We start from the raw sequence: 21,317 nt of genomic DNA on the forward strand, positions 1-21,317 counted from the left end.
TGAGAAATTTTCAGAAAAGTTATAATTGCGTTTGTCCATTCTCCGCAAAATATTTTCCTTATTTCATCTTAGCAACGATTCGTTATTTTGACTGAGATAGTGACGAAAAATATGTTTGCAAAAATAAAATATAAATTTGTTATGCGTTATTAAATAATTTAAAAGGTAAAAAAATTGAATCCTCTTGCATCTATTGCATCTATTGCATCTTCTATCTTCTTCTCTTCTATATATATAAAAACCAATCTATGTATGTATGTTCGCTAACTACTTCTGAACCACTTGGCCGATTTCAACCAAATTTGGTACAGACATTCTCTATCCTCAGGGGAAGTTAACAAAGGGGTGGGATGGTCATGTAGAAAAGGGAGGGGTGGTGGGAGGGTTTTGTTCAGAAAACGAACAATTCTGTGTAACTTTCAACTCCCAGGACCGATTTCAACCAAATTTTGTACACATATTCACTACGAGGAGGTAATCATATGGGAGGGGATTTGGGAAAGGGGGAGGGGTCTGGAGGGAGGGTTTTGTTTAGAAAACGGGCAATTCAAAGTAAATCATGAACCCCTGTACCGATTTCAACCAAATTTGGTACACACATTCTACATCATAAGGAAAAGATAACAAAGGGGATGGGATGGTCATTGGAAAAAAGGGGAGGGTATAGGGGGAGGTGTTGTCTTTGGAAAACGAGCAACTCAGTGTAACTCCCAACCCCCAGGACCGATTTCAATCAAATTTTGTACACATATTCACTATGAGGAGGTAATCATATGGGAGGGGATTTGGGAAAGGGGGAGGGGTCTGAAGGGAGGGGTATTGTTCAGAAAACGGGCAATTTAGTGTAACTTCTGAACCCCTGTACCGATTTCAACCAAATTTGGTACACACATTTTCTATCCCTAGGAGAAGATAACAAAGGGGGTGAAATGGCCGTTGAGAAAAGAGGAAGGGTAAAGGGAAAGCGGTTGTCTTTAGAAAACGGGCAATTCAGTGTAACTCCTGACCCCCAGGACCAATTCTAAGCAGATTAAATGATTAAATCATTCAACTCTATGATTAAAGATTATGATTAATGAATTATAATTTTTGAAAATGATGACTGATAATGATTAATGATTAAATTCATTTTTGACAATAATTAACGATTATGAATAGTGAAAAAACCGTTGGATTATGATTAACGATTACCGATCGTGATTAAATGTTGACACACTATGTGTATGGTTAATGATTAACGATCGATATGATTAATGATTGATGATTATGAATGATCAAATTGCATAGTGATCCATAATCGAGTAACCTTTATTCCAAATTTTAAAAGGTATGATAATTATATGATAATGATTCAAGATTAATAAATAAAAGCAAGGTATGCAATGATCCAATGTTCCAGCATAACTTCTGTACCCCTTGCCCGATTTCAACCAAATTTGGAACAAACATTCTTTTCTTAAGAAGGCGAAGATGACAGGGATCGATCAACTCAACACTTCATCGAAATCATGGTTTGCCCAGAGAAAAGCAATGATTAAAGTGTTTCCTTCTGGACGGTAAATGTGATCATTTCTTTAAAAATAGACGTTTTTCCGGAATAAGGCATCGGTGGATGTTACTCCTTCTTTATAAATAGGCGCTTGCCGGGAATAAAAGCGATTTTGGGTTTGATCCCATTTTCAAAATCAGTCAATGTTTTCAAATGTAATCTACCTTCTTTTAATCAAATGATGAAATATCAATAAGAAAACACAATTATCCTTTTGACCTATTCCAATTCCGATGGTGAAAAAAACTGCGAATTAAACTGGCAACTCCGAGCAAGGCCGGGTACATACAGCTAGTAATCTTTAAAATTAAATAATGGAAGAGCCGATATTACGGTTTCGTCAATTCTTACCACATTTAAAAAAGTTTCAAACTAACAAATAAAAATTCTCAAAATTTTGCATCCAATTTTACGCCTGACAACGAAAAATCACTTTCGCCTTGAAACGAGGGACAATGTCTTTTTACGTCGGGTTAAATTTAATCTTTTCACATCACTTATGCCTCTGCAGTGACAAGGTTGGAACGCAGTCGCTGAAATGGAGAAGGTGGCTAACAAGAGAACTCTCCATAGGCAACATCACCAGCACCGTCCCCACATCATGGTCGTTTTTCATGCGGAAACTAGAAAATTGGTTCGCCTTCATCGGCAAGCATGGAATAATAAATTCTCAACCTGTAAGGATCTATAGAAATCACTTCCCTTCCCGTTCAGTAAAGGGTGACACGAGGCGTAAAATTCTTACCAACTGAAAGAAGGAAAAAGATTGAGTGCGAGCGACGAATTTTCGCTATCGTCATTATTCTGCTCCAGAAGAACGTCGAAGAATGAAGGAATGTAGGTCTGGGTGCCAACAAGTGCGGACGTAAGGAGTTTGCATATGAATGCAATTCTTAACCTGATTTGCAATCTAATAGACATTTTTGTACGCGTTTCGAACCCCACCACCGAGGTCAATATTCCAAGGCAAGGATTTCCTTCTTGGGTGAAAATTTAGTGGGACAGCATCATAGCATCATGGTGCTTTGCGGAAAAGGTTCGTGCTGGAATTTGTCGAAGAATGTGGTTTTCTGGTTTCTTTTCTTGAACCCGAATAGCGAAATTCATCATCTTGAAAGGACACTTCGGGATGAAAGGAGTTGTATGACGATAGCGGGATTGAATGTACCCAAGTCGATGCACGTGCTGTGAAGTGTGGTGAATGACTAGCCTTAGCATACCAATGAATATCGGAGAGGATTTGGAATTTGCAACCCCCTCACCGATGTTGAACTCGTTTCACTTGTCCAACAAGTGGCGTTCGGAAGAAGTGGGTTTGGGTACTTGATTTTTCTAGTGCTAGTTGCAACATTCCTTGTGCATACTCAATGGTAATATTTAAAATCAAAAGAATTGAAAGAGCTTTAATCGATTTGTCTACTGGAGATTTAATTTCAATAATAATTGCATACCCATGTCCATGTCCAGCGGTAACTAACGTATACATTATAAAACTTGCAATGTAATCAAGCTGAATTGCATTGAACGCGTCTTTTTACGGTTGAATACTCAACATTGGATCAATCATACTAGTGAATGAATGATTAAATATCTCTGTGGAAGTCAGAACAGTGAGAGTCAAACAGAATTGAGAATAAATGTGTTCTGCGTTTAATTATCGCACAAACCATCCAATGAAGCTAATTTACTCGCAATCAAAGGCACCGAAAAATGTTTTCAGCTGGTACTTTATTCCGTTTCGATTAACAAAATAAAAGAGGACACTGCTGAATTCTCCTTGCTGCAAAGCTGTGCGATTTAAATATGACGTCCAATATTTTTTGAGATTTCTAAGCTACCCTCCCCCCCCTCAGTCACACTTTTTTGATTACTTAGCTTATGCACTGCCCTATTTACTCAGACTTCCTCCTGAAAAAAAATTGAACGACCCCTGCTCTCATTTCGGTTGAAACGTTTTTGAATGTAATAATTTTCAATTTCAATTGGCTCAAGACTCCATCACAATGTTTTGAAAATTAATGACTGTATCACTTGTTGGTAATAGTGATGCAATTGATACGGAAAAGTGCAGCAGCGATAAATAAATGTTGTTTACAACTGGGGTGGGTGGAAATGGGGTGGTAAAAATATGCCAGCTGATGCATAATGTTGCCAAACTTGACGAATTGTTTTTTTTTATCATAAGACATGTTCATAATGTATCAAATAGGGAAACTGCTCCTTGAATTCATACCATGTACCCAAATCAATACCATTCGAAAACAAAGAATCGGTGCGCAAATTGTTTTATTTATCATTTTTGTGAATTTTTTCAGCAGTGAGCACGCCGGAAAACAACAAAACACGACACAAATTGAGCCTAAATTGCCTGTTTTGCGAATGTTATTGATATAGGAGCATGTTATTAATAATGGAACAGATACCCTATATGGGTATTTATCGATTTAAAAAATTGTATACACCACTTAGAATGTAATAGAAGCTTACATAACATGTTTAAATATTTATTTTTGGTTTTATATGAATCTGGCAACGCTGAATAGATGATTATTTGCTTGTGCATGCACATCTTTGTTTGCGTGTTGGCTGGCGTATACGTTGTATTGTTCGGATTGAATGAAGTTGCATCGCGTAGCTTTTGTACTCACCATTTCACTTATTGCGCTAGTAAATTTGAATCTTCCGTAATTTATTGCATTCACAATACGGTCGTCAAATTTGTCTCTCACTCACAAATTCCCAGCACTTTCCCAGTTTTTATTTTCGAATCCCCAGATTTCATTTGGAATGCTCAGGATTTCAATAGAATTTTCAGGGATTTCTGAAATTTCTCAGGGATTCCCGGAATTTTTAGCATAGAATTGGAGGATATTGAAAGGAATACATACTAGGTTGCCAGATGGCAACTAAAAGAGAGTGGAATTATAGGTATTTGAAAGGTTCCGTTTTGTACTACCCTTGCTTATGGTGCTACACAAGACAAGTTAACCCTTATGCGGCCAACAAAAAAAAACACACGTGGATGGCCGACAGGGTACCCGTGTTCCACTAAATTGATATTCTCATAACTTCAACAATTTTCAACCGATTTGGATAATTTTGACAGTTTTGGAAACAGAAACTCATATACTTTTTGCTAATTGTCAATGTTTACAGCTTATGCCCATGGTTATTCAAGAAATCTTTGAAGTAAGGCTTAAGAGTCTACATGCGTAACCAAAGGCCATTCAACCAGTTTCAAATATGCTACAAGCTCTTTGCGCTTCTTAGAATTGAAGGTGTTCACAGTATATGCTTCGGGTAATGCAAAAATCCCTGAAATGAGGTCTTAGTCTTCCGAGAAATCTCTGGAGTAAAGCCTAAAGATCTACTCGCGTTACCAAAGGCCTATAATGCAAATTCAAATACGGTACATGCTCTTCGTGGTACTTAGCATAGAATGCGTTCACAGTATATGTTCCGAGTCATCCAAGAAATCTCTGGAGTAAGGCCTTAAGGTCTACACTCGTAACCATGGGTCTATGGACTTGTCTCAAAAGTGGTACATGCTCTTTGCGCATCTTGAAATCAAATGTGATCACTACATATGTTCTGCGCTATCGAAGAAATCTCTCGGATAAGTCCTCTGGCGCCTTCATTGCATATGTTCATGGGTATCCAAGAAAACCCTGAAAAAAGGCCTTCAGGTCTACACGCGTAACCAGAGATCTTTTAGATTGTTTCAAAACCGATACATGCCCTTTGTGGTACATAGAAAAGAGCGTTTTCATTGCATATGTTGCTGGTCATCCAAGAAAATCCTGGAAAAGGCCTTAAGATCTACACGCGTAACCAGAGGTCTTTTAGATTGTTTAAAAACTGGTACATGCCCTTTGTGGTACATAGAATAGAACGCCTTTATTGCATATGTTCATGGTCATCCAAGAAAACCCTGAAAAGGCCTTAAGATCTACACACGTAACCAAAGATCTCTCAGATTTTTTCAAAAGTGTTACATGCCCTTTGTGGTACATAGAATAGATTGCGTCCATTACATAGTTTCAAGGTCATCCAAGAAAACCCTGGAATAGGCCTTTAAATCTACATGGGTACCCAGAGATCTTTTGGCTTGTTTCAAAAATGGTACATGCCCTTTGTGGTACATATAATAGAATACGTCCATTGCATATGTTTATGGTCTTCCAAGAAAATGCTAGAATAGGCCTCAGGATCTTCACACGTAACCAGATACCTTTCGGATTGTTTCAAAAGTGGCATATGCCCTTTGTGGTACATAGAATATACCGCTTTCATTGCATATGTTCATGGGTATCCAAGAGAACACTTGAACAATCAGCAAGAATTTCACGCGTAACCAGAGTTCTTTCGGCCGGTTGAATAGTTATACATGCCTTTTATTGTACGTAGAATAGAATGCACCCATTTTAAATGTTCATGGTCATCAAAGAAAACCCTGAAGTAAGGCATTAGGATCTACACCAGAGATATATCAGCCTGTCTTAAATTTGGTACATGTCTTTGGGGCCCATGAATAAAATGCGTTCATGGCATATGCTAATGGTCATCCTAGAAAATTATGGAGTAAGACTTACACGGCTTACACGAATATCTAGAGGGTCTTTAAGGTCACTCCTTACGGAATCCAAGTTTCAAAGTGCTCGCGTTTTTGGGGGCACACCACTCGATACGGAAGCAGCGCAAAACTGTCATTTTTATTATTTCACTCATGCTGCGACGCAGCAAAGCTGAATCAACAAAAATGACAGTTGTGTGCCGCCTCCAGATCAATTGGTGTGCCCCGAAAACGCGAGCACTTTGAAACTTGTATTCCGTGAGGAGTGTCCTTAATCTAATTTTAATATGGTACATGATCTCGGCGTGAAGTTGTATCGTTCCAATTTATTAACATTTTGCATTTCCAAAGCATAGACAACTTCATATTAGTGCTATCAATGAAGTTTGTATACTACCTGGAACCAACAACAACAAGACAACAATAACTACTAGGAATGCTAATATATCAAGATGAGGCTTCACATCTTGTTTATTCTTCAATAACTGCCCAGAGCTAATGACAACAACTTGTACTACTTGAAATGCAAACATATACCAATAGCCTTCCGTTCGTGGGTTGATCTACAGATCATTCCTATATGGAGTTCATAGACTACCTAGTACCATGGCAAAAACAAAAACTACATCGTACGTTCGATATTTGCATGTCATTCAACTGCAATTCGATAGTCGCAACAGTTTTACAGTTATCGAACCGCTAAACTTCAAGCCGATGACAGACTCAATGACAGCTGCATTGCGCTGCACATTTAGATGCACTTCTCTTGCATTTGACGTCGATTGACAACTGTTTGACGTCTAGAGTGCGTTGCAGTTATCGAACGGCATTCGATAACTGAAGTAAACATTTTGTCACTCCCAGATTTTGTCTACCCCTGATTTTGCCTAACCCGATTTTATCACGTTTTCGACCCAATTTGCCACAAACAATAAAGATTTTCATGAAATAACTCACTGCCTGTAGCTTATTATGAATCATTTATGAGTACCTGTTAATAAGTTTGTAAGTCTCTTCGACAAAAAAAAAAACGGATTCCATTCACGTATTTTGCCTTGCCTTCATTACGGAGCCCACGCCAATGAAAATAACTACTTAAAATACAAACATATACCAAGAAGGGGTCTCACAACTTGTTTATTTTCAAATAAGTGCCTCCATTAAGGAGGTTGATCCATTGACCTTGACTCTATTCCATAGACTACCTGGAGCTCAAGACAACAACAAGAACTACTTGGAATACAAACATATACCAAGATGGGGTCACAAAACTTGTTTATTCTTCGATAACTGCCTCCATTACGGAGATTGATCTACAGAACTTCGGTGGGGTTTGGTCCCACGATACCAGTACGCTAGACAGGTGTTTCCCTACTAAGCTACGAAGGACCTTCGTCGTCCTCCGCATCTTAGCGGGTACTGATGAAACCAAATTCACAGCACCGGGCATGTAGCCGAACTCTCGTAATATATTCTCAGAACTAACTCTCTCATATATGTTTTTGTATAATGCCAACCAAGTAGGATGAGTATTTAGTATTATCTGGCTCCTACACACTTGCTTCATCACCAACGGCGCTCGATGAAGTAGGGTTGTGTGAGATTGTACCAGTTGGTCGTCAGATCCCAACCCGACCACATAAGCGAAGAGAGATCGCCTTTCGAGTTCAGTACATTCAAAGTTAATTGCCTATGTTCCGGGTATTGGGCCACCCGGAGTGGAAATTAATTACTATGTCTGAAACTCGATTATGCATATGCTATCTCATGTTGTGATAGATTAAGTTCGGAAAAGGTATTGGAGGAAAACCGCTACCTTCCGTCCCTCCCAGTTGTTCTTCAATAACTGCATCCGTTACGGAGGTTGATCCACCGACCTTGACTCTATGGAGTTCGTAGACTACCTGGAGTCCTCGACAACAACAAGAACTACTTGGAATACACATATACCAAGAAGGGGTCACGCAACTTGTTTATTCTTCGATAACTGCCTCCGTTACGGAGATAGATCCGAAGATCTTGAGTGGAAAGAGTTCGTAGACTTCCTGGAACTCACGACCACAACAAGAACTACATGAAAAACAAACATATACCAAGAAGGGGTCACACAACTTGTTTATTTTTCAATAACTGCCTCCATTACGGAGATCGATCCACCGACCTTGAATCTATGGAGTTCGTAGACTACCTGGAGCCAACGACAACAACAAGAACTACTTGGAATACAAACATATATCAAGAAGGGGTCACAAAACTTGTTTATTCTTCAAACGCTGCCTCCGTTACCGAGGTCGATCCCCAGACCTTGACTCTATGGAGTTCGTAGACTACCAGGAGTCTTCGACAACAACAAGAACTACTTGGAATACACACATATACCAAGAAGGGGTCACAACTTGTTTATTCATCGATAACTGCCTCCATTACGGAGATTGTTCCGAAGACCTTGACTGTATGGAGTTCGTAGACTATCCGGAACTCACGACAACAACAAGAACTGCATGAAAAACAAACATATGTCAAGAAGGGGTCACAAAACATGTTTATTCTTCAATAACTACCTCCATTACGGAGGTTGATCCACCGACCTTGAATCTATGAAGTTCGTAGATTACCTAGAGCCCGCGACATCAACCAGAACTACTTGGAATACAAACATATGCCAAGAAGGGTCCACAAAACTTGTTTATTCTTCGATAACTCATTACGGAGATTGATTCGAAGACCTTTACTGTGTGGAATTCATAGACTACCTGGAACTCACGACAACAACAAGAACTACATGAAAAACAGATATATATATATATATCAAGAAGGGGTCACACAGCTTGTTTATTCTTCATTAACCGCCTCCATTACGGAGGTTGATCCACAGACCTTGAATTTATGGAGTTTGTAGACTACCTGGAACCAATGACAACAACAAGAATTACTTGGAATACAAACAAATACCAAGAAGGAGTCACACAACTTGTTTATTCTTCAATAACTGCCTCCGTTGCTGAGGTTGATCAACAGATCTTGACTCTATGGAGTTCGTAGACTACCTGGAGCCCACGACAACAACAAGAACTACTTTGAATACAAACATATACCAAAAAGGGGTCACGCAACTGGTTTATTCTTCGATAACTGCCTCCATCACGGAGATTGATCCGAAGACCTTGACTGTATGGAGTTCGTAGACTACCTTGAACTCACGACAACAACAAGAACTACATGAAAAACAGATATATATCAAGAAGGGGTCACACAGCTTGTTTATTCTTCAATAACTGCCTCCGTTACTGAGGTTGATCCACAGATCTTGACTCTATGGAGTTCGTAGACTACCTGGAGCCCACGACAACAACAAGAACTACTTTGAATACAAACATATACCAAAAAGGGGTCAGGCAACTGGTTTATTCTTCGTTAACTGCCTCCATTATGGAGATTGATCCGAAGACCTTGCCTGTATGGAGTTTGTAGACTACTTGGAATCAATGACAGCAACAAGAACTACTTGGAATGCAAACATGTTTTAAGAAAAGGTCATTGGATGACCCGGAACATATACTGTGAATTCGTTTTGAATTTACACGATAGACAAAGGTCTATCGTGTAAATTTACGTTAACAGACCATAAGATCTTATTCCAGAGATTTTTGGATGACTTAGGCCTTACTCCAGGGGTTTTGGAGACCCAGGATATATACTGTGAACACCGACTATTCTAAGAAGCGCAATGAGCATGTAATATATTAGAAACTGGTTGATAGTCCTTCGGTTACGTGTGTAGACTCTCAAGCCTTACTTCAAAGATTTCTTGTATAACCATGGACAAAAGTTGTAAACCTTGACTATGGGCAAAAAGTATATGAGTTTCTGTTTCCAAAACTGTCAAAATTATCCAAATCGGTTGAAAATTGTTAAAGTTATGAAAATATCAATTTAGTGGAACACGGGTACCCTGTCGGCCATCCACGTGGTAAAAAAAATCAGATGCCCCTCCCCACGTCCCTCCTCACTGTATCAACGTGATTTTCTCACAGATGCTACATTTTATGGAGTTCTTAGATGTCACCGAGTTTCAGCTTTCAGCTATAAAAATTCATTGAAATAAAGGAACACGGGTACCCCGTCGGCCGCATAAGGGTTAAAGACTGATCGGAAAAGTTTCGGAGTATTTGAGCGTGAGATGTTGTGGTCAATTCTCGGCGGTAAACAGGAAAATAGCATCTCACGCCGCTGCATGTACCATACGTACCACGTGTAGAAAGTATTCCAGTTAGATTCGCCCAAGATCGTGTTCAATGGTGGATGAAGATGATACTCAATTTGGTGTGGGATCACTGAGAAGTTGCTGTAGTAAATACATAGTTTATAAGTTTCGGGAAAGCTTTGAAATCATTTAGGAAATTGTTCTTCAAATTCTATAAACTCCTCCCGGGCATCTAGAAAATTTTGATCTTTGTTGTACGCTTTTATGGTTTAGTTTAGTTCACTTTAATGAAATCAATTGCGTGCATTAGTGCTTATCACTTTTGAGATTTCTTCAAGAAATAAGAAAAATGCTATATTTTCAGGTCTGTATATGTACACATATTATAATAAGCACTTATAATTAGCATGTTTCTCTAAGATCACACTTTTCATTATAAAATTTACACAAATGGAATCAATCCATGTCTTACTGTGGCTTCGACCCACGTCCGAATGGACCACGGAACTCAAGATCTATGGCTCCGGTACCGACATCCCCTTTATTGTCTGTTCCTCCAAATTGCTGGATGCGGCGGTAACTCTGGCGGTCTTCAACTCCCGTCCAGCATCGCCGGAACGGGGTCCAGCGGCAGCACGGACTCACTGGGGCTTCAAATGGGCAGCGCGCTTTAGCGTCGATGGCACAATCTCCAGGGCAGCTACTGATACGATCGTGAGAACTCATTGCCCACCATTAGTAGTGGCGCCGGGCGAACTGCTCTTTAACGAAGTTCTTCGACTTGAGCAACTGCATCCTCTTGTCGTGTACGTTCGGGATTGTCTTCAGGTCCGGGTGTTTAGGAGCATACAGTCCTCTTGTGCAACGAGAACGAGATTCCGGCTGGGATGCGCTAGTCTGTAATTGATGGAGAATAATGCAAGCAAGGATGAGAATGGTCACAAAAGCATCTGAATATAATTTAATTTTTCCCATATTTTGCTTAAATGCTACTTACCAACATTGTAAGGATGAATTACATAGCGGTAGGCAGGAAAATAAATACAAAAATAATTCTTCCTTGTACAGCTGCAGCTCGCCACTTTTGTTTTTGTTTTGGGATGTTGACAAGTTGACAAGAGAGTAAAGTAGTGTGCGTACCCTCGAAAATTCAAGCACGCATCCATTTCAGGAAAATCTCCGATTTTCTTAATACGCCGAAATCGGCGTATTAAGAATTAATCCGAGATTAAAAATGAATATTATACTGGTTGATGCTTATGAAAATCGAGGATAATACGAGATTCTCGTATTATCCTCGTTGGAGCTTACCGCCATTAGATTTTTGGAAAGCTGTTTTCGACAGTTTTTGGGCGTGAAGTGAATTAATTGGTAGTCAAGATTGAAGAAAAATGTGAAACTCAGTTAGTGAATATGTTTTAGGAGTGATACAATCAAGGAAACAATGGGAAAAGATCAAGTGAAAAATCAAGTGAGTGTGTATGTGTTTGATCCGAACGTTCGAACGTTAGTATGCGTTCGATGAAAATACGATTATCGGCCTAGGAAAAACGTAGTTTTCAGCGTTTTTCCAGCAATTCTTCAGTAACTGCTAGTTTTGATAAGTGAAAAATTAATATGGAAATGCCATGAATATATCTAGACCAACATTTGAAAAGGGCGTAACAGCCAAAATTTATTCTTTCTGATTCTTCGTCTACATATAAAACTGTATATATGGACGAAGAATCAGAAGGAATAAATTTTGGCTATTACACCCTTTTCAAACGTTGGTCTAGACATTATGATGCAGGGTAAATCCGTAAATAGCCCCAAAATATTGAATTTAGTTCAAAACTTTATTAGTATTAGTGCGGACTCGAATAAAATCATCGTCATTATCGGATTGATTACGGTTTATAGAGCATTAACCCTTGCTTTGGGTAATGATTTTATGGGACCCAATTTATGGAATAATTAAGAATTTGAAACGACTTGATAAAATGCCACTACACTATGTTGTGACCGGATTAAATTTGAGCAACACCAACTCACATAATTCTTCTATCTGATTCGTCAAATTGACGATTGTTAATAAAAGCATAAGTAGTTTTGAAAATGTTTAGCCTTTGACTATTTTTGTATATCTGACGGTTGACAAAACAATCTTCCACTTTCAGTTCGTCGCTGGTCCTCCTGGTCCACGTGGAGCGTCTGTTCGAGCAAGTGCGTTCAGGTGCGCCGCCGAATTTGCCGTACGCAAAATCTGGACTTCTACGAGAAGGCGCTGGTGAAGCACCATCAACAGTTGGCAGCCCTGATGGATGAGCGCGTCGGTGTCGACCAGGACGATGGAGGAGGGGGCAGCAGCACCAGCAGTGGTTTCGGTTGCCCCGGAAAGGATATCCAGTCGATTGTGTGCCGAGGTGGCGAATGCAAAATTGATGAGACAGGTAGGTGGATTTTTTATTGCGCTTGCGGCTGGGTTTGCGAATTTTTCATACAGCGTTCGATTTCCTTATCATATTTCAATAAATCATTGTGGCCAGGTTATGCGGGAATAATGTGCCAAAATCTGTTGATTCGGGTAATGGTTTTTTTTTCTCTCTGCAGTGTCGCCATTTTCGCGCTGTGTGTTGTAGGTATAATGTGCTCATTCATATTGCAATCGCATTTATGAGCTGCACTAGTCGCCAGTTAATTGATATTCATGAAGCGTAAAAATATCGATGCATATTCATTTATTGAGTCAACGAACGTATGAACTGATTCGCGGTTAATAGTGTCGATAAAGTTACCCGCTTTCCTGGTGCAGTCATGGCCATGGGTGCCTTAAGAATCCCAATTACCAAACATAATTCATGCTACCAGAGCTTTAATTATAACGTATCAAAAATGTATAGCTAATCGAGTTTTGTATAAAATCGAATGCCGTAGTACATAATGCACAATCATTCCATGTGATTCAGGATTGGTTTAATATTAATATTCAATTTCACATTCATATTGTTACGCGAGAACTCAATTTTAATCAACGTAGTAACGTAGTGCTTCACTGAACCACGTTCATAAGTGGCGCCAAGAAGCTGCAAATGTGCGACTGAGAGCTCATGAAAATCCATTCATCACTAATCGGTGTAGCGAGTGAAATCCCATGATTCGTCTCAACTGCTTCCAATAACTAAAACTCCTAGCTACGTCAATGCCCCCAGATTTCTGCTGGTTCTGTACTGCAAAAAGCGAACCGCATCACGGTTGGCGGCTAATTTGAATTGAATAAAATTGAAAAGGCGCTGATTGTGAACGGTATCTGGTTATGATAGCACGTGCATGATATGCCACCATTCAGTCCACCCAAGTACCAATGGCGCAGGTATAGACTTCGGGAGGATATTTCAACCCACTACCACCGTGGTGGTTAAAGTGAGATCGAAAAAAATGACGCAATGTTCTGAATAAAATGAACACGACTATCATTCAATCGAACCAAACTTGTTGCAATCGAATTACCGATGGGGCTCACCTTCCCGTGTCGACCGATGGTCTTATTTTCTTTTTGGATTAATATCAATGAAATGCAATTATAGATTTGAGTCCAGTCGCATTAATATTGTTTGTCTGTAGGTGAATATACAAATTTAATAACGTTAATTAGTAGACTGATAGAACTCATCACGGTAATATAATGGGTCGTCGAATAAGGCAAATTAATTATCGTGCTTTTGGGAGGTAATTAATATGAATATGTAAATTTGAGGGATTGCGTTCAGTTGCTGGTCTATAAATTCAATTAAATCAATACCAATTCAGAGCGTTCAAGTTGTGAAACATTAATGCGTATGGGTAGCTGACGGATTTGGTATGCTTATTTCCATTAATGTCAGAGGATTTACCTTAAATTATTACATAAAATTAACGTTGAACCCAAGTAGAGACTCAATACTCAACCTGGCATTATAAATTAGAAAACTGAAAGCACAATGTCTTTTTCTCCTTATTTTGTGGTTCTAGCTCTATATTCCTAATGAAATTCGACCTAACGTTAAACTTTGTTTTTCAACTTCATTGCTACTGTTGCTACTGTTAACAATGCTTCTGAGGCGACCAAAGGAGGGAATTTATTAAAGCTGGCTGACGATCTGGAACCGGTAATTCCATATCCTGTTCCAGTTCTCCAGCCGATCTGACTTGAATGGAATGCGCCCAGTCTTTTCTAAAAGGCGAAGTACATCATGAGAATTTCAGCACCTTCAAATGATGAATTCGAGAATATGCAGCTGAACATCCGACAATATGATGGAAACACAGATTTTAGGCAAATATCAGACGTTGATTGGAATTCGCTGCTTTGCGATTGTTCTTCGGATGCGGTCTGTAGATTCTATGACGACATCTACAATGTTATCGATGTACATGTTCCATGAAGGTTATGCAAATATCGAACACGCTTTTTCGAGCACCATCCAGTCTGAAGGAAACTTTCTCGTTCAGCGCTGACAATAGTCATTCTCGTCGTATGAAGAAAGCGAAAAAAAAAGTTTCCGTCACAACATCGAACAACGCAACACCTGTTTGGTTTCTTTATGCAAACGCCTACCATGAACGCGTAGCCAAAAGATATGACGATTTCCTTAGTCAATTATTCACATAATTTAAAATAGAATGGCGTCTCAAATAATTAAATAGTAGGAACTCTGCTAACATGAATGTATCGATAACATTTATAGCGCCTTCATACGTTACTTCAAATTTATTATTATGAAGGTTTTGAAAAACAGCTGTGCATGGCAGCTGTCGATTAGGGCAGTTCAAATTTCAAAAATGTTCGAAAATTCCAACTCCCATATGTCTATTAGCATCATTTTGATAATATATGAGTCCTGGCAAAATTTCAGGCAATTCGGTGGCCATTTAGGGGTGGCGCGAAGTCAATTTATGTTTATATGGAAATTTGTATGGCAAAAACTTAAAATTTATTCAAGTCTCGCTACAACTGTCAAATCGTGATGAATTCAAATAAACATCCCCAATCTCCCTTTTTGGAATCTTTATAAATGAGACCTCCGGATAACACATTAGTTATGAGTGGATTGAACGGTTCTATTGACAGTGTGAATATGAGACAAATGGCTAAAATGGTGTAATTAGCCTCAACGTAGCAGTGGAAATAAAAATCAAAATTAATGAGTTACCCCCTGGTTGAGCTCAAATAGATTCTAAAAATGGAGGTTGGGGATGTTTATTTGAATTCATCACGATAGGGGGATTTGAATAAATTTTAAATTAATCCCATACAAATTTCCATATAAACATTAATTGACTTTGCGCCACTCCTAAATGGCCACCGAATTGCCTTTTTTGCCAGGACTCCTATATTATCAAAATGATGCTAATAGACATATGGGAGTTGGAATTTTCGAACATTTTTGAAATGTGAACTGCCCTACTGTCGATGCAACCTCAGGTTCGCAGACCGTCGCTCTACCGTCTTCACTTCTTGGAACGAACGACCACGAACGACGCCCAAAGAGTAACAAGTTCTAAGTTCTGATAATCCAAACATACAGTATCGAACTATGCATTTACATGCTCTGAGTGGCTAAGGGTATGCGATAACACAATTTTTCCTGACGAAACGAAACGAAATTGGCAATGCTATTGTTGGTTCGAAACGAAATGAAAGTAAATTCAAATTTACTTCCGAGACTTCAAAATCATACTAAATCGAGGTCCATTGGATTCGAAATTCTACGAAACAAAATGATATTAAATTTTTTCCGCGGAATTTTTATCGAATAGTTTTTTTTTACATTATAAACAAATACGAAAAAATCTTCGGAGAAAATTAATTTTGTTTAATATTTTTGGAGCCAAATAAGTCTGATACAAATATTTAAAATAAATTATGCCCCCCCCCCTCGGACTTTTTTGCCCTAAAATAATATTTTGAGAGGACAACAAAAAATATTAAGAAAATTTTAAGGATTTCAAAAACATTTCCAAACAAATCCGAGGAGTTTTACGATTTTTTTTATTTTAATATTCCTTCCGGAATCAGTAGGACATAATTTTTATTTAATGTTTATAACGGCCCAATAATTACGATTTTTGTTTTATGAAAATTGGAATTATTAAAAATTCATTTTTAAATTCCGTTTAATTTCGTTTAAAATATGATTTAACTTTAATTTTTTTTTAAATTTAACGATACGAAACAAAATCAGAAAATTAGAATTCGTCATACTCAAATTCCGCGGAATTTCGTTGAATGCCCTAAAACGAAGATTTTCGAAATACCACATATGCTTAGGATCTGTTTTAATATTACGTAACGCAATAGGGGGTGGGGGTTGTTTAATTTTTGATACGATTTGTTACGCAAAATACGGGGGGAGGTTGTCGTTTGGAATATTCCTTTGGAATATTTGTTTCACGTTTCAAATTAATTGTATACAGAATAAACATTAAAAATGTTAAAAAAAAGTTTATTTTCTTTAAAATAGCATAAAATATACAATGCATAATAATTTATTGTAACGTGTTTTACGTGTTTTAAATCCTACCGAACTGGTCGTTAAGCGTTACGCATGAGACCCTCCTTAGCCATGCGGTAAGAAGCGCGGCTAGAAAGCAAGACAATGCTGAGGGTGGCTGGGTTCGATTCCCGGTGCCGGTCTAGGCTAGGGCTGCGAAATGGTGAGTTGACATCCGGGAAGGGGCGCCTAACATAGCTCTGGTCCTCACAAGTTCCAATACTCACGCTTCCACGGGTCTTCCGATGACAATTGACCGCCAGCTAAGGGCTGCGTACTTAGCTGGTAGTGCAGCCTGGGCACTGTTGTCCTTCTGACATCAGCTAGAGTGAGAGGGTGCGTACTGTGGGGTCTGCCTAGGATGTGGTGGGGTTCGACAGTGGGCTCTGTTGAACTTCTATAAAAAGCTGCATGTGTCCCCAAGCAGGCCCTATCAAAGCGACCGTGTGCCGCTCAAAGCGCACTAGCCTAGTCCTGGTGTTGGGTGGGACTTTAAACAAATTTGACCCGACTGATCGAGCGTCTGTCCACCAAGGAGGTGCGGCTCCAACAGCGTCTGTTCTGGCATCCAGCGGCTGAGTATGAAATGCTATTCCCGGAAGCTATACCTAAGATGGCAGCCCCATCCCGGTGGATAGGGAACCTTGGGCCAACAACCTACTGTTCCCGAAACATCAATTTGTTCGAGAATCCGATAATGAAAGAATACGGACTGATCTTACGGCGACGACTCTTAGCGCGAAACAACGGACACGAATAGGAACATGGAACGTTTTAACCCTAGCCCAGCAGGGTAAATTGGCACAACTTGCCAATGAGGCACGCCGCATGAAGCTTGAGATCCTGGGACTGAGTGAAGTCCGTTGGCCAAACTTTGGAGAACACAGAACGCCGTCGGGACAAGTTCTGCTATACTCTGGTTTACGAGGTGAACACGCTCCCCGGCATCGCGGAGTTGGCTTCCTACTAAGCGCTCAGGCACACTCTGCGCTTATGAAGTGGGAACCTATAAGTGAAAGGATAATCGTTGCCAGATTTAGAACACGGGTCTGAAACCTTACTATAATCCAATGTTATGCGCCAACCGATGCTGCCGATCTGCAAGACAAAGAGAACTTCTACAGTCAACTCAATGCCGTCGTAGATAGAATTCCGAAGGGTGATATCAAGATCTGTTTGGGCGACTTCAATGCGAAGATCGGATCCGACAACTCGAACCATGAGCGCATTATGGGACGCCATGGTCTCGGAGAAATGAGCGAAAACGGAGAGCTGTTCGCAGAATTTTGTGGTAATAACGACATGGTGATCGGGGGATCGCTCTTCCCTCATCGACCGGTTCACAAGGTCACGTGGGTCTCCCGTGACGGCTTTACAGAAAATCAAATCGACCACATCTGCATCAGCCGAAAATGGAAACGGAGCCTTCTTGATGTACGGAATAAACGTAGTGCCGATATCGCGTCTGATCATCACCTCCTCATCGGCGAAATACGCCTGCGCATTGCGCGGATTCGTCGGCCGGAGGAAAGAGTTGGACGACGATTCAACACACGCCGACTGGAAGATGCCACGGTGAAACGGTCCTTCGTTGAAGAGCTGGAGACGCGTGCTGCAGATATTCCGGAAGGTGGCAGCGTGGAAGACCAATGGACCGCCATCAAGAATGCCTTCATCGCCACCAGCGAGAACAATCTGGGCGAACTACGCACCCAGAGAAAACAATGGATCACCGATGAGACCTGGAGGAAGATAGAGGAGCGAAGAGAAGCCAAAGCCGCGATAGAGCGATCGAAAACCAGAGGAGCCAAAGTCTTAGCCCGTCAACGATACACGGCTCTTGAGAAGGAAGTAAAACGCTCATGTCGACGGGACAAGCGAGCGTGGGCAGACTCTCTGGCTGACGAAGGAGAGAGAGCCGCCGCAACCGGAGACATTCGCCTCCTCTACGATATCTCACGACGCTTAAGCGGGGCGAAGATGAATGCAACGATGCCTGTGAAAGACGCGAATGATCAGTTATTGACCGACCCAACTGACCAGCTGAAACGCTGGTTCGAGCACTTCGAACAACTTTTTCAAGTGCCAACCAGGCCATCACCACCTCGGCATGATCTGCCTAGGATCCGACGTATAACACGTGTCAATCCAAAGCCATCCAAAGCATGAAATCGAATAAAGCCCCAGGGGTCGACCGCATATCAGCCGAGATGCTCAAAGCTGACCCCATGACATCCGCTCAACTACTGCATCGTTTATTTCGTAATATCTGGGACACCGCAACTTTCCCGGTCGACTGGATGCAAGGTATCTTAGTGAAGGTGCCCAAAAAGGGTGACCTGACTGTATGCGATAACTGGCGAGGCATTATGTTGCTGTGTACCGTTCTCAAAGTTCTGTGCAAAATTATCCTAGCCCGGATTCAGGAGAAGATCGATGCGACTCTCCGGCGGCAGCAAGCCGGATTCCGTGCCGGAAGATCCTGTGTGGACCATATTGTCACGCTCCGGTTAACGAATTCCAAGAGTCCCTTTACTTGGTATTCATTGACTACGAAAAGCTTTCGACCGTCTCAATCACGAGAATATGTGGGGCGCCCTGAGACGCAAGGGGTTCCTGAGAAAATCATCGGCCTCATCGAAGCACAGTACGAGGCCTTTTCGTGTAGAGTGCTGCACAATGGGGTCCTGTCCGACCCTATCCGGGTCGTAGCTGGTGTGAGGCAAGGATGTATTCTATCACCGTTACTGTTCCTCATCGTAATCGATGAGATTCTGGTAGATGCGATTGACCGTGAACCAAACCGCGGGCTGTTATGGCAGCCTATAACCATGGAGCACCTAAACGACTTCGAATTGGCGGATGACGTTGCACTCCTCGCGCAACGGCGCTCTGATATGCAGAGTAAGCTCAACGACCTTGCCGATCGCTCCTCCTCGGCAGGTTTAGTCATCAACGTCAACAAAACCAAATCGTTGGATGTAAACACGGTGACTCCTTCCAGTTTCACAGTAGCCGGGCAACCAGTGGAGAATGTTGAAAGCTTCCAATATCTTGGTAGCCAAATGGCGTCAGACGGCGGTACCAAGATCGACATAGGCGCACGGATCAAGAAAGCAAGGGCTGCCTTTGCGAGTTTAAGAAATATCTGGAAAAACAGGCAGATAAGTGAACGCACCAAAATACGAATTTTCAACTCTAACGTGAAATCTGTGCTGTTATACGCTAGCGAAACATGGTGTGTATCAGTGGAGAACACTCAACGGCTGCAGGTGTTCATTAACAGATGCCTGCGGTATATAATTCGGGCCTGGTGGCCTCACAACTGGATCTCAAACAACGAGCTCCATCGTCGTTGTCACCAGAGGCCGATAGCAACAGAAATACGGAATCGGAAGTGGGGCTGGGTCGGAAACGAAATCTGTAAACAAGCATTAGACTGGAACCCAGCGGGACATCGCAGCAGAGGCAGACCCAGTGGCTCATGGCGGCGAAGCCTCAATAAAGAAATAAAAGAAGTCGACCGAAATCTAACCTGGCAACAGGTTAAAGCGATAGCCGGGCATCGCTCAGGATGGAGATCTTTCAAGTCGGCCCTTTGCACCACCGGAGGTGTACAGGATCCATAAGTAAGTAAGTAAGTAAGGTCTAGGCTATTTTCGGATTGGAAATTGTCTCGACTTCCCAGGGCATAAAAATATCATCATGTTAGCCTCATGGTAGACGAATGCAAAACTGGTAACTTGGCTTAGAAAGAAGAAGCGTTACACATAGGGGTGGGGGCAATTCTGAAAATTGTTACAGATTGTTACGAGGGGGTGGAGGATTCTCAAAAACAACGTTTTTCGCGTTACGTAATATTTGAACAGACCCTTATGAATGGCATCGTCAAAGGGAAATATTTGGCTGCACAAATAGGCTAATTTGAGTTCGTTTCTGTGGTAGAGTGCGCTACGAGAGTCTGGGAGAAAAGTCGATAGAAGCGATTTTTTACAATCAAAATTAAATTTTTCTTCATCAAATTCCTTTACTGTTGTTCAGTCACTTCTCTCGTTGATTATGATGAATCGTTCGTTTCTTTACCGGCGGCGGTTTCTTTACATCGTAATTGACCTTTCCCGTCAAAAAAATGTATTCACTCAATCTATTCTTTATTTTATTTAAGGTCAACTCTCCCGAAGAACCCATATTTTTTTACGCCTCTAAGTATTTTTAGAATTTAGAACAAAAAATCGAAAAGGGCTGTTTTTCAAGATTGGCACAATGCTCGCCCGATTTTGAACAAACATTCGGTGAATATGTCAGGCCGGTTTGCATGTGCCGCACTTTTTCGGTTTTTGTTTTCGATTTTTAAAATAACTATGTAATGTAAAAATATAGGTTCTTTGGGGAAGTTGACCTTAAATAAGCTAAAGAATCGACTGAGACAATAAAACGAGATACAATTTTTGGTCAAAAAAGGAAAGGTCAATTTCATAA

At 40.6% G+C, this 21,317-nt stretch overlaps 1 protein-coding gene across 3 annotated transcripts in view; it reads left to right on the top strand.

Moving 5' to 3' along the window:
- LOC134212634 (netrin receptor unc-5-like) overlaps positions 1 to 21,317 on the top strand; it is a 478,948-nt gene that overhangs the window by 358,488 nt on the left and 99,143 nt on the right. For all 3 annotated transcript variants that reach the window (XM_062690650.1, XM_062690652.1, XM_062690651.1), the window contains one exon: positions 12,486 to 12,758. In XM_062690650.1, the coding sequence (XP_062546634.1) occupies positions 12,486 to 12,758 (273 nt within the window). The remainder of the gene's footprint in view (positions 1 to 12,485; positions 12,759 to 21,317) is intronic.

The sequence above is a fragment of the Armigeres subalbatus genome, chromosome 2 (genome assembly GCF_024139115.2).
Source record: "Armigeres subalbatus isolate Guangzhou_Male chromosome 2, GZ_Asu_2, whole genome shotgun sequence".
NCBI lineage: Eukaryota > Metazoa > Arthropoda > Insecta > Diptera > Culicidae > Armigeres > Armigeres subalbatus.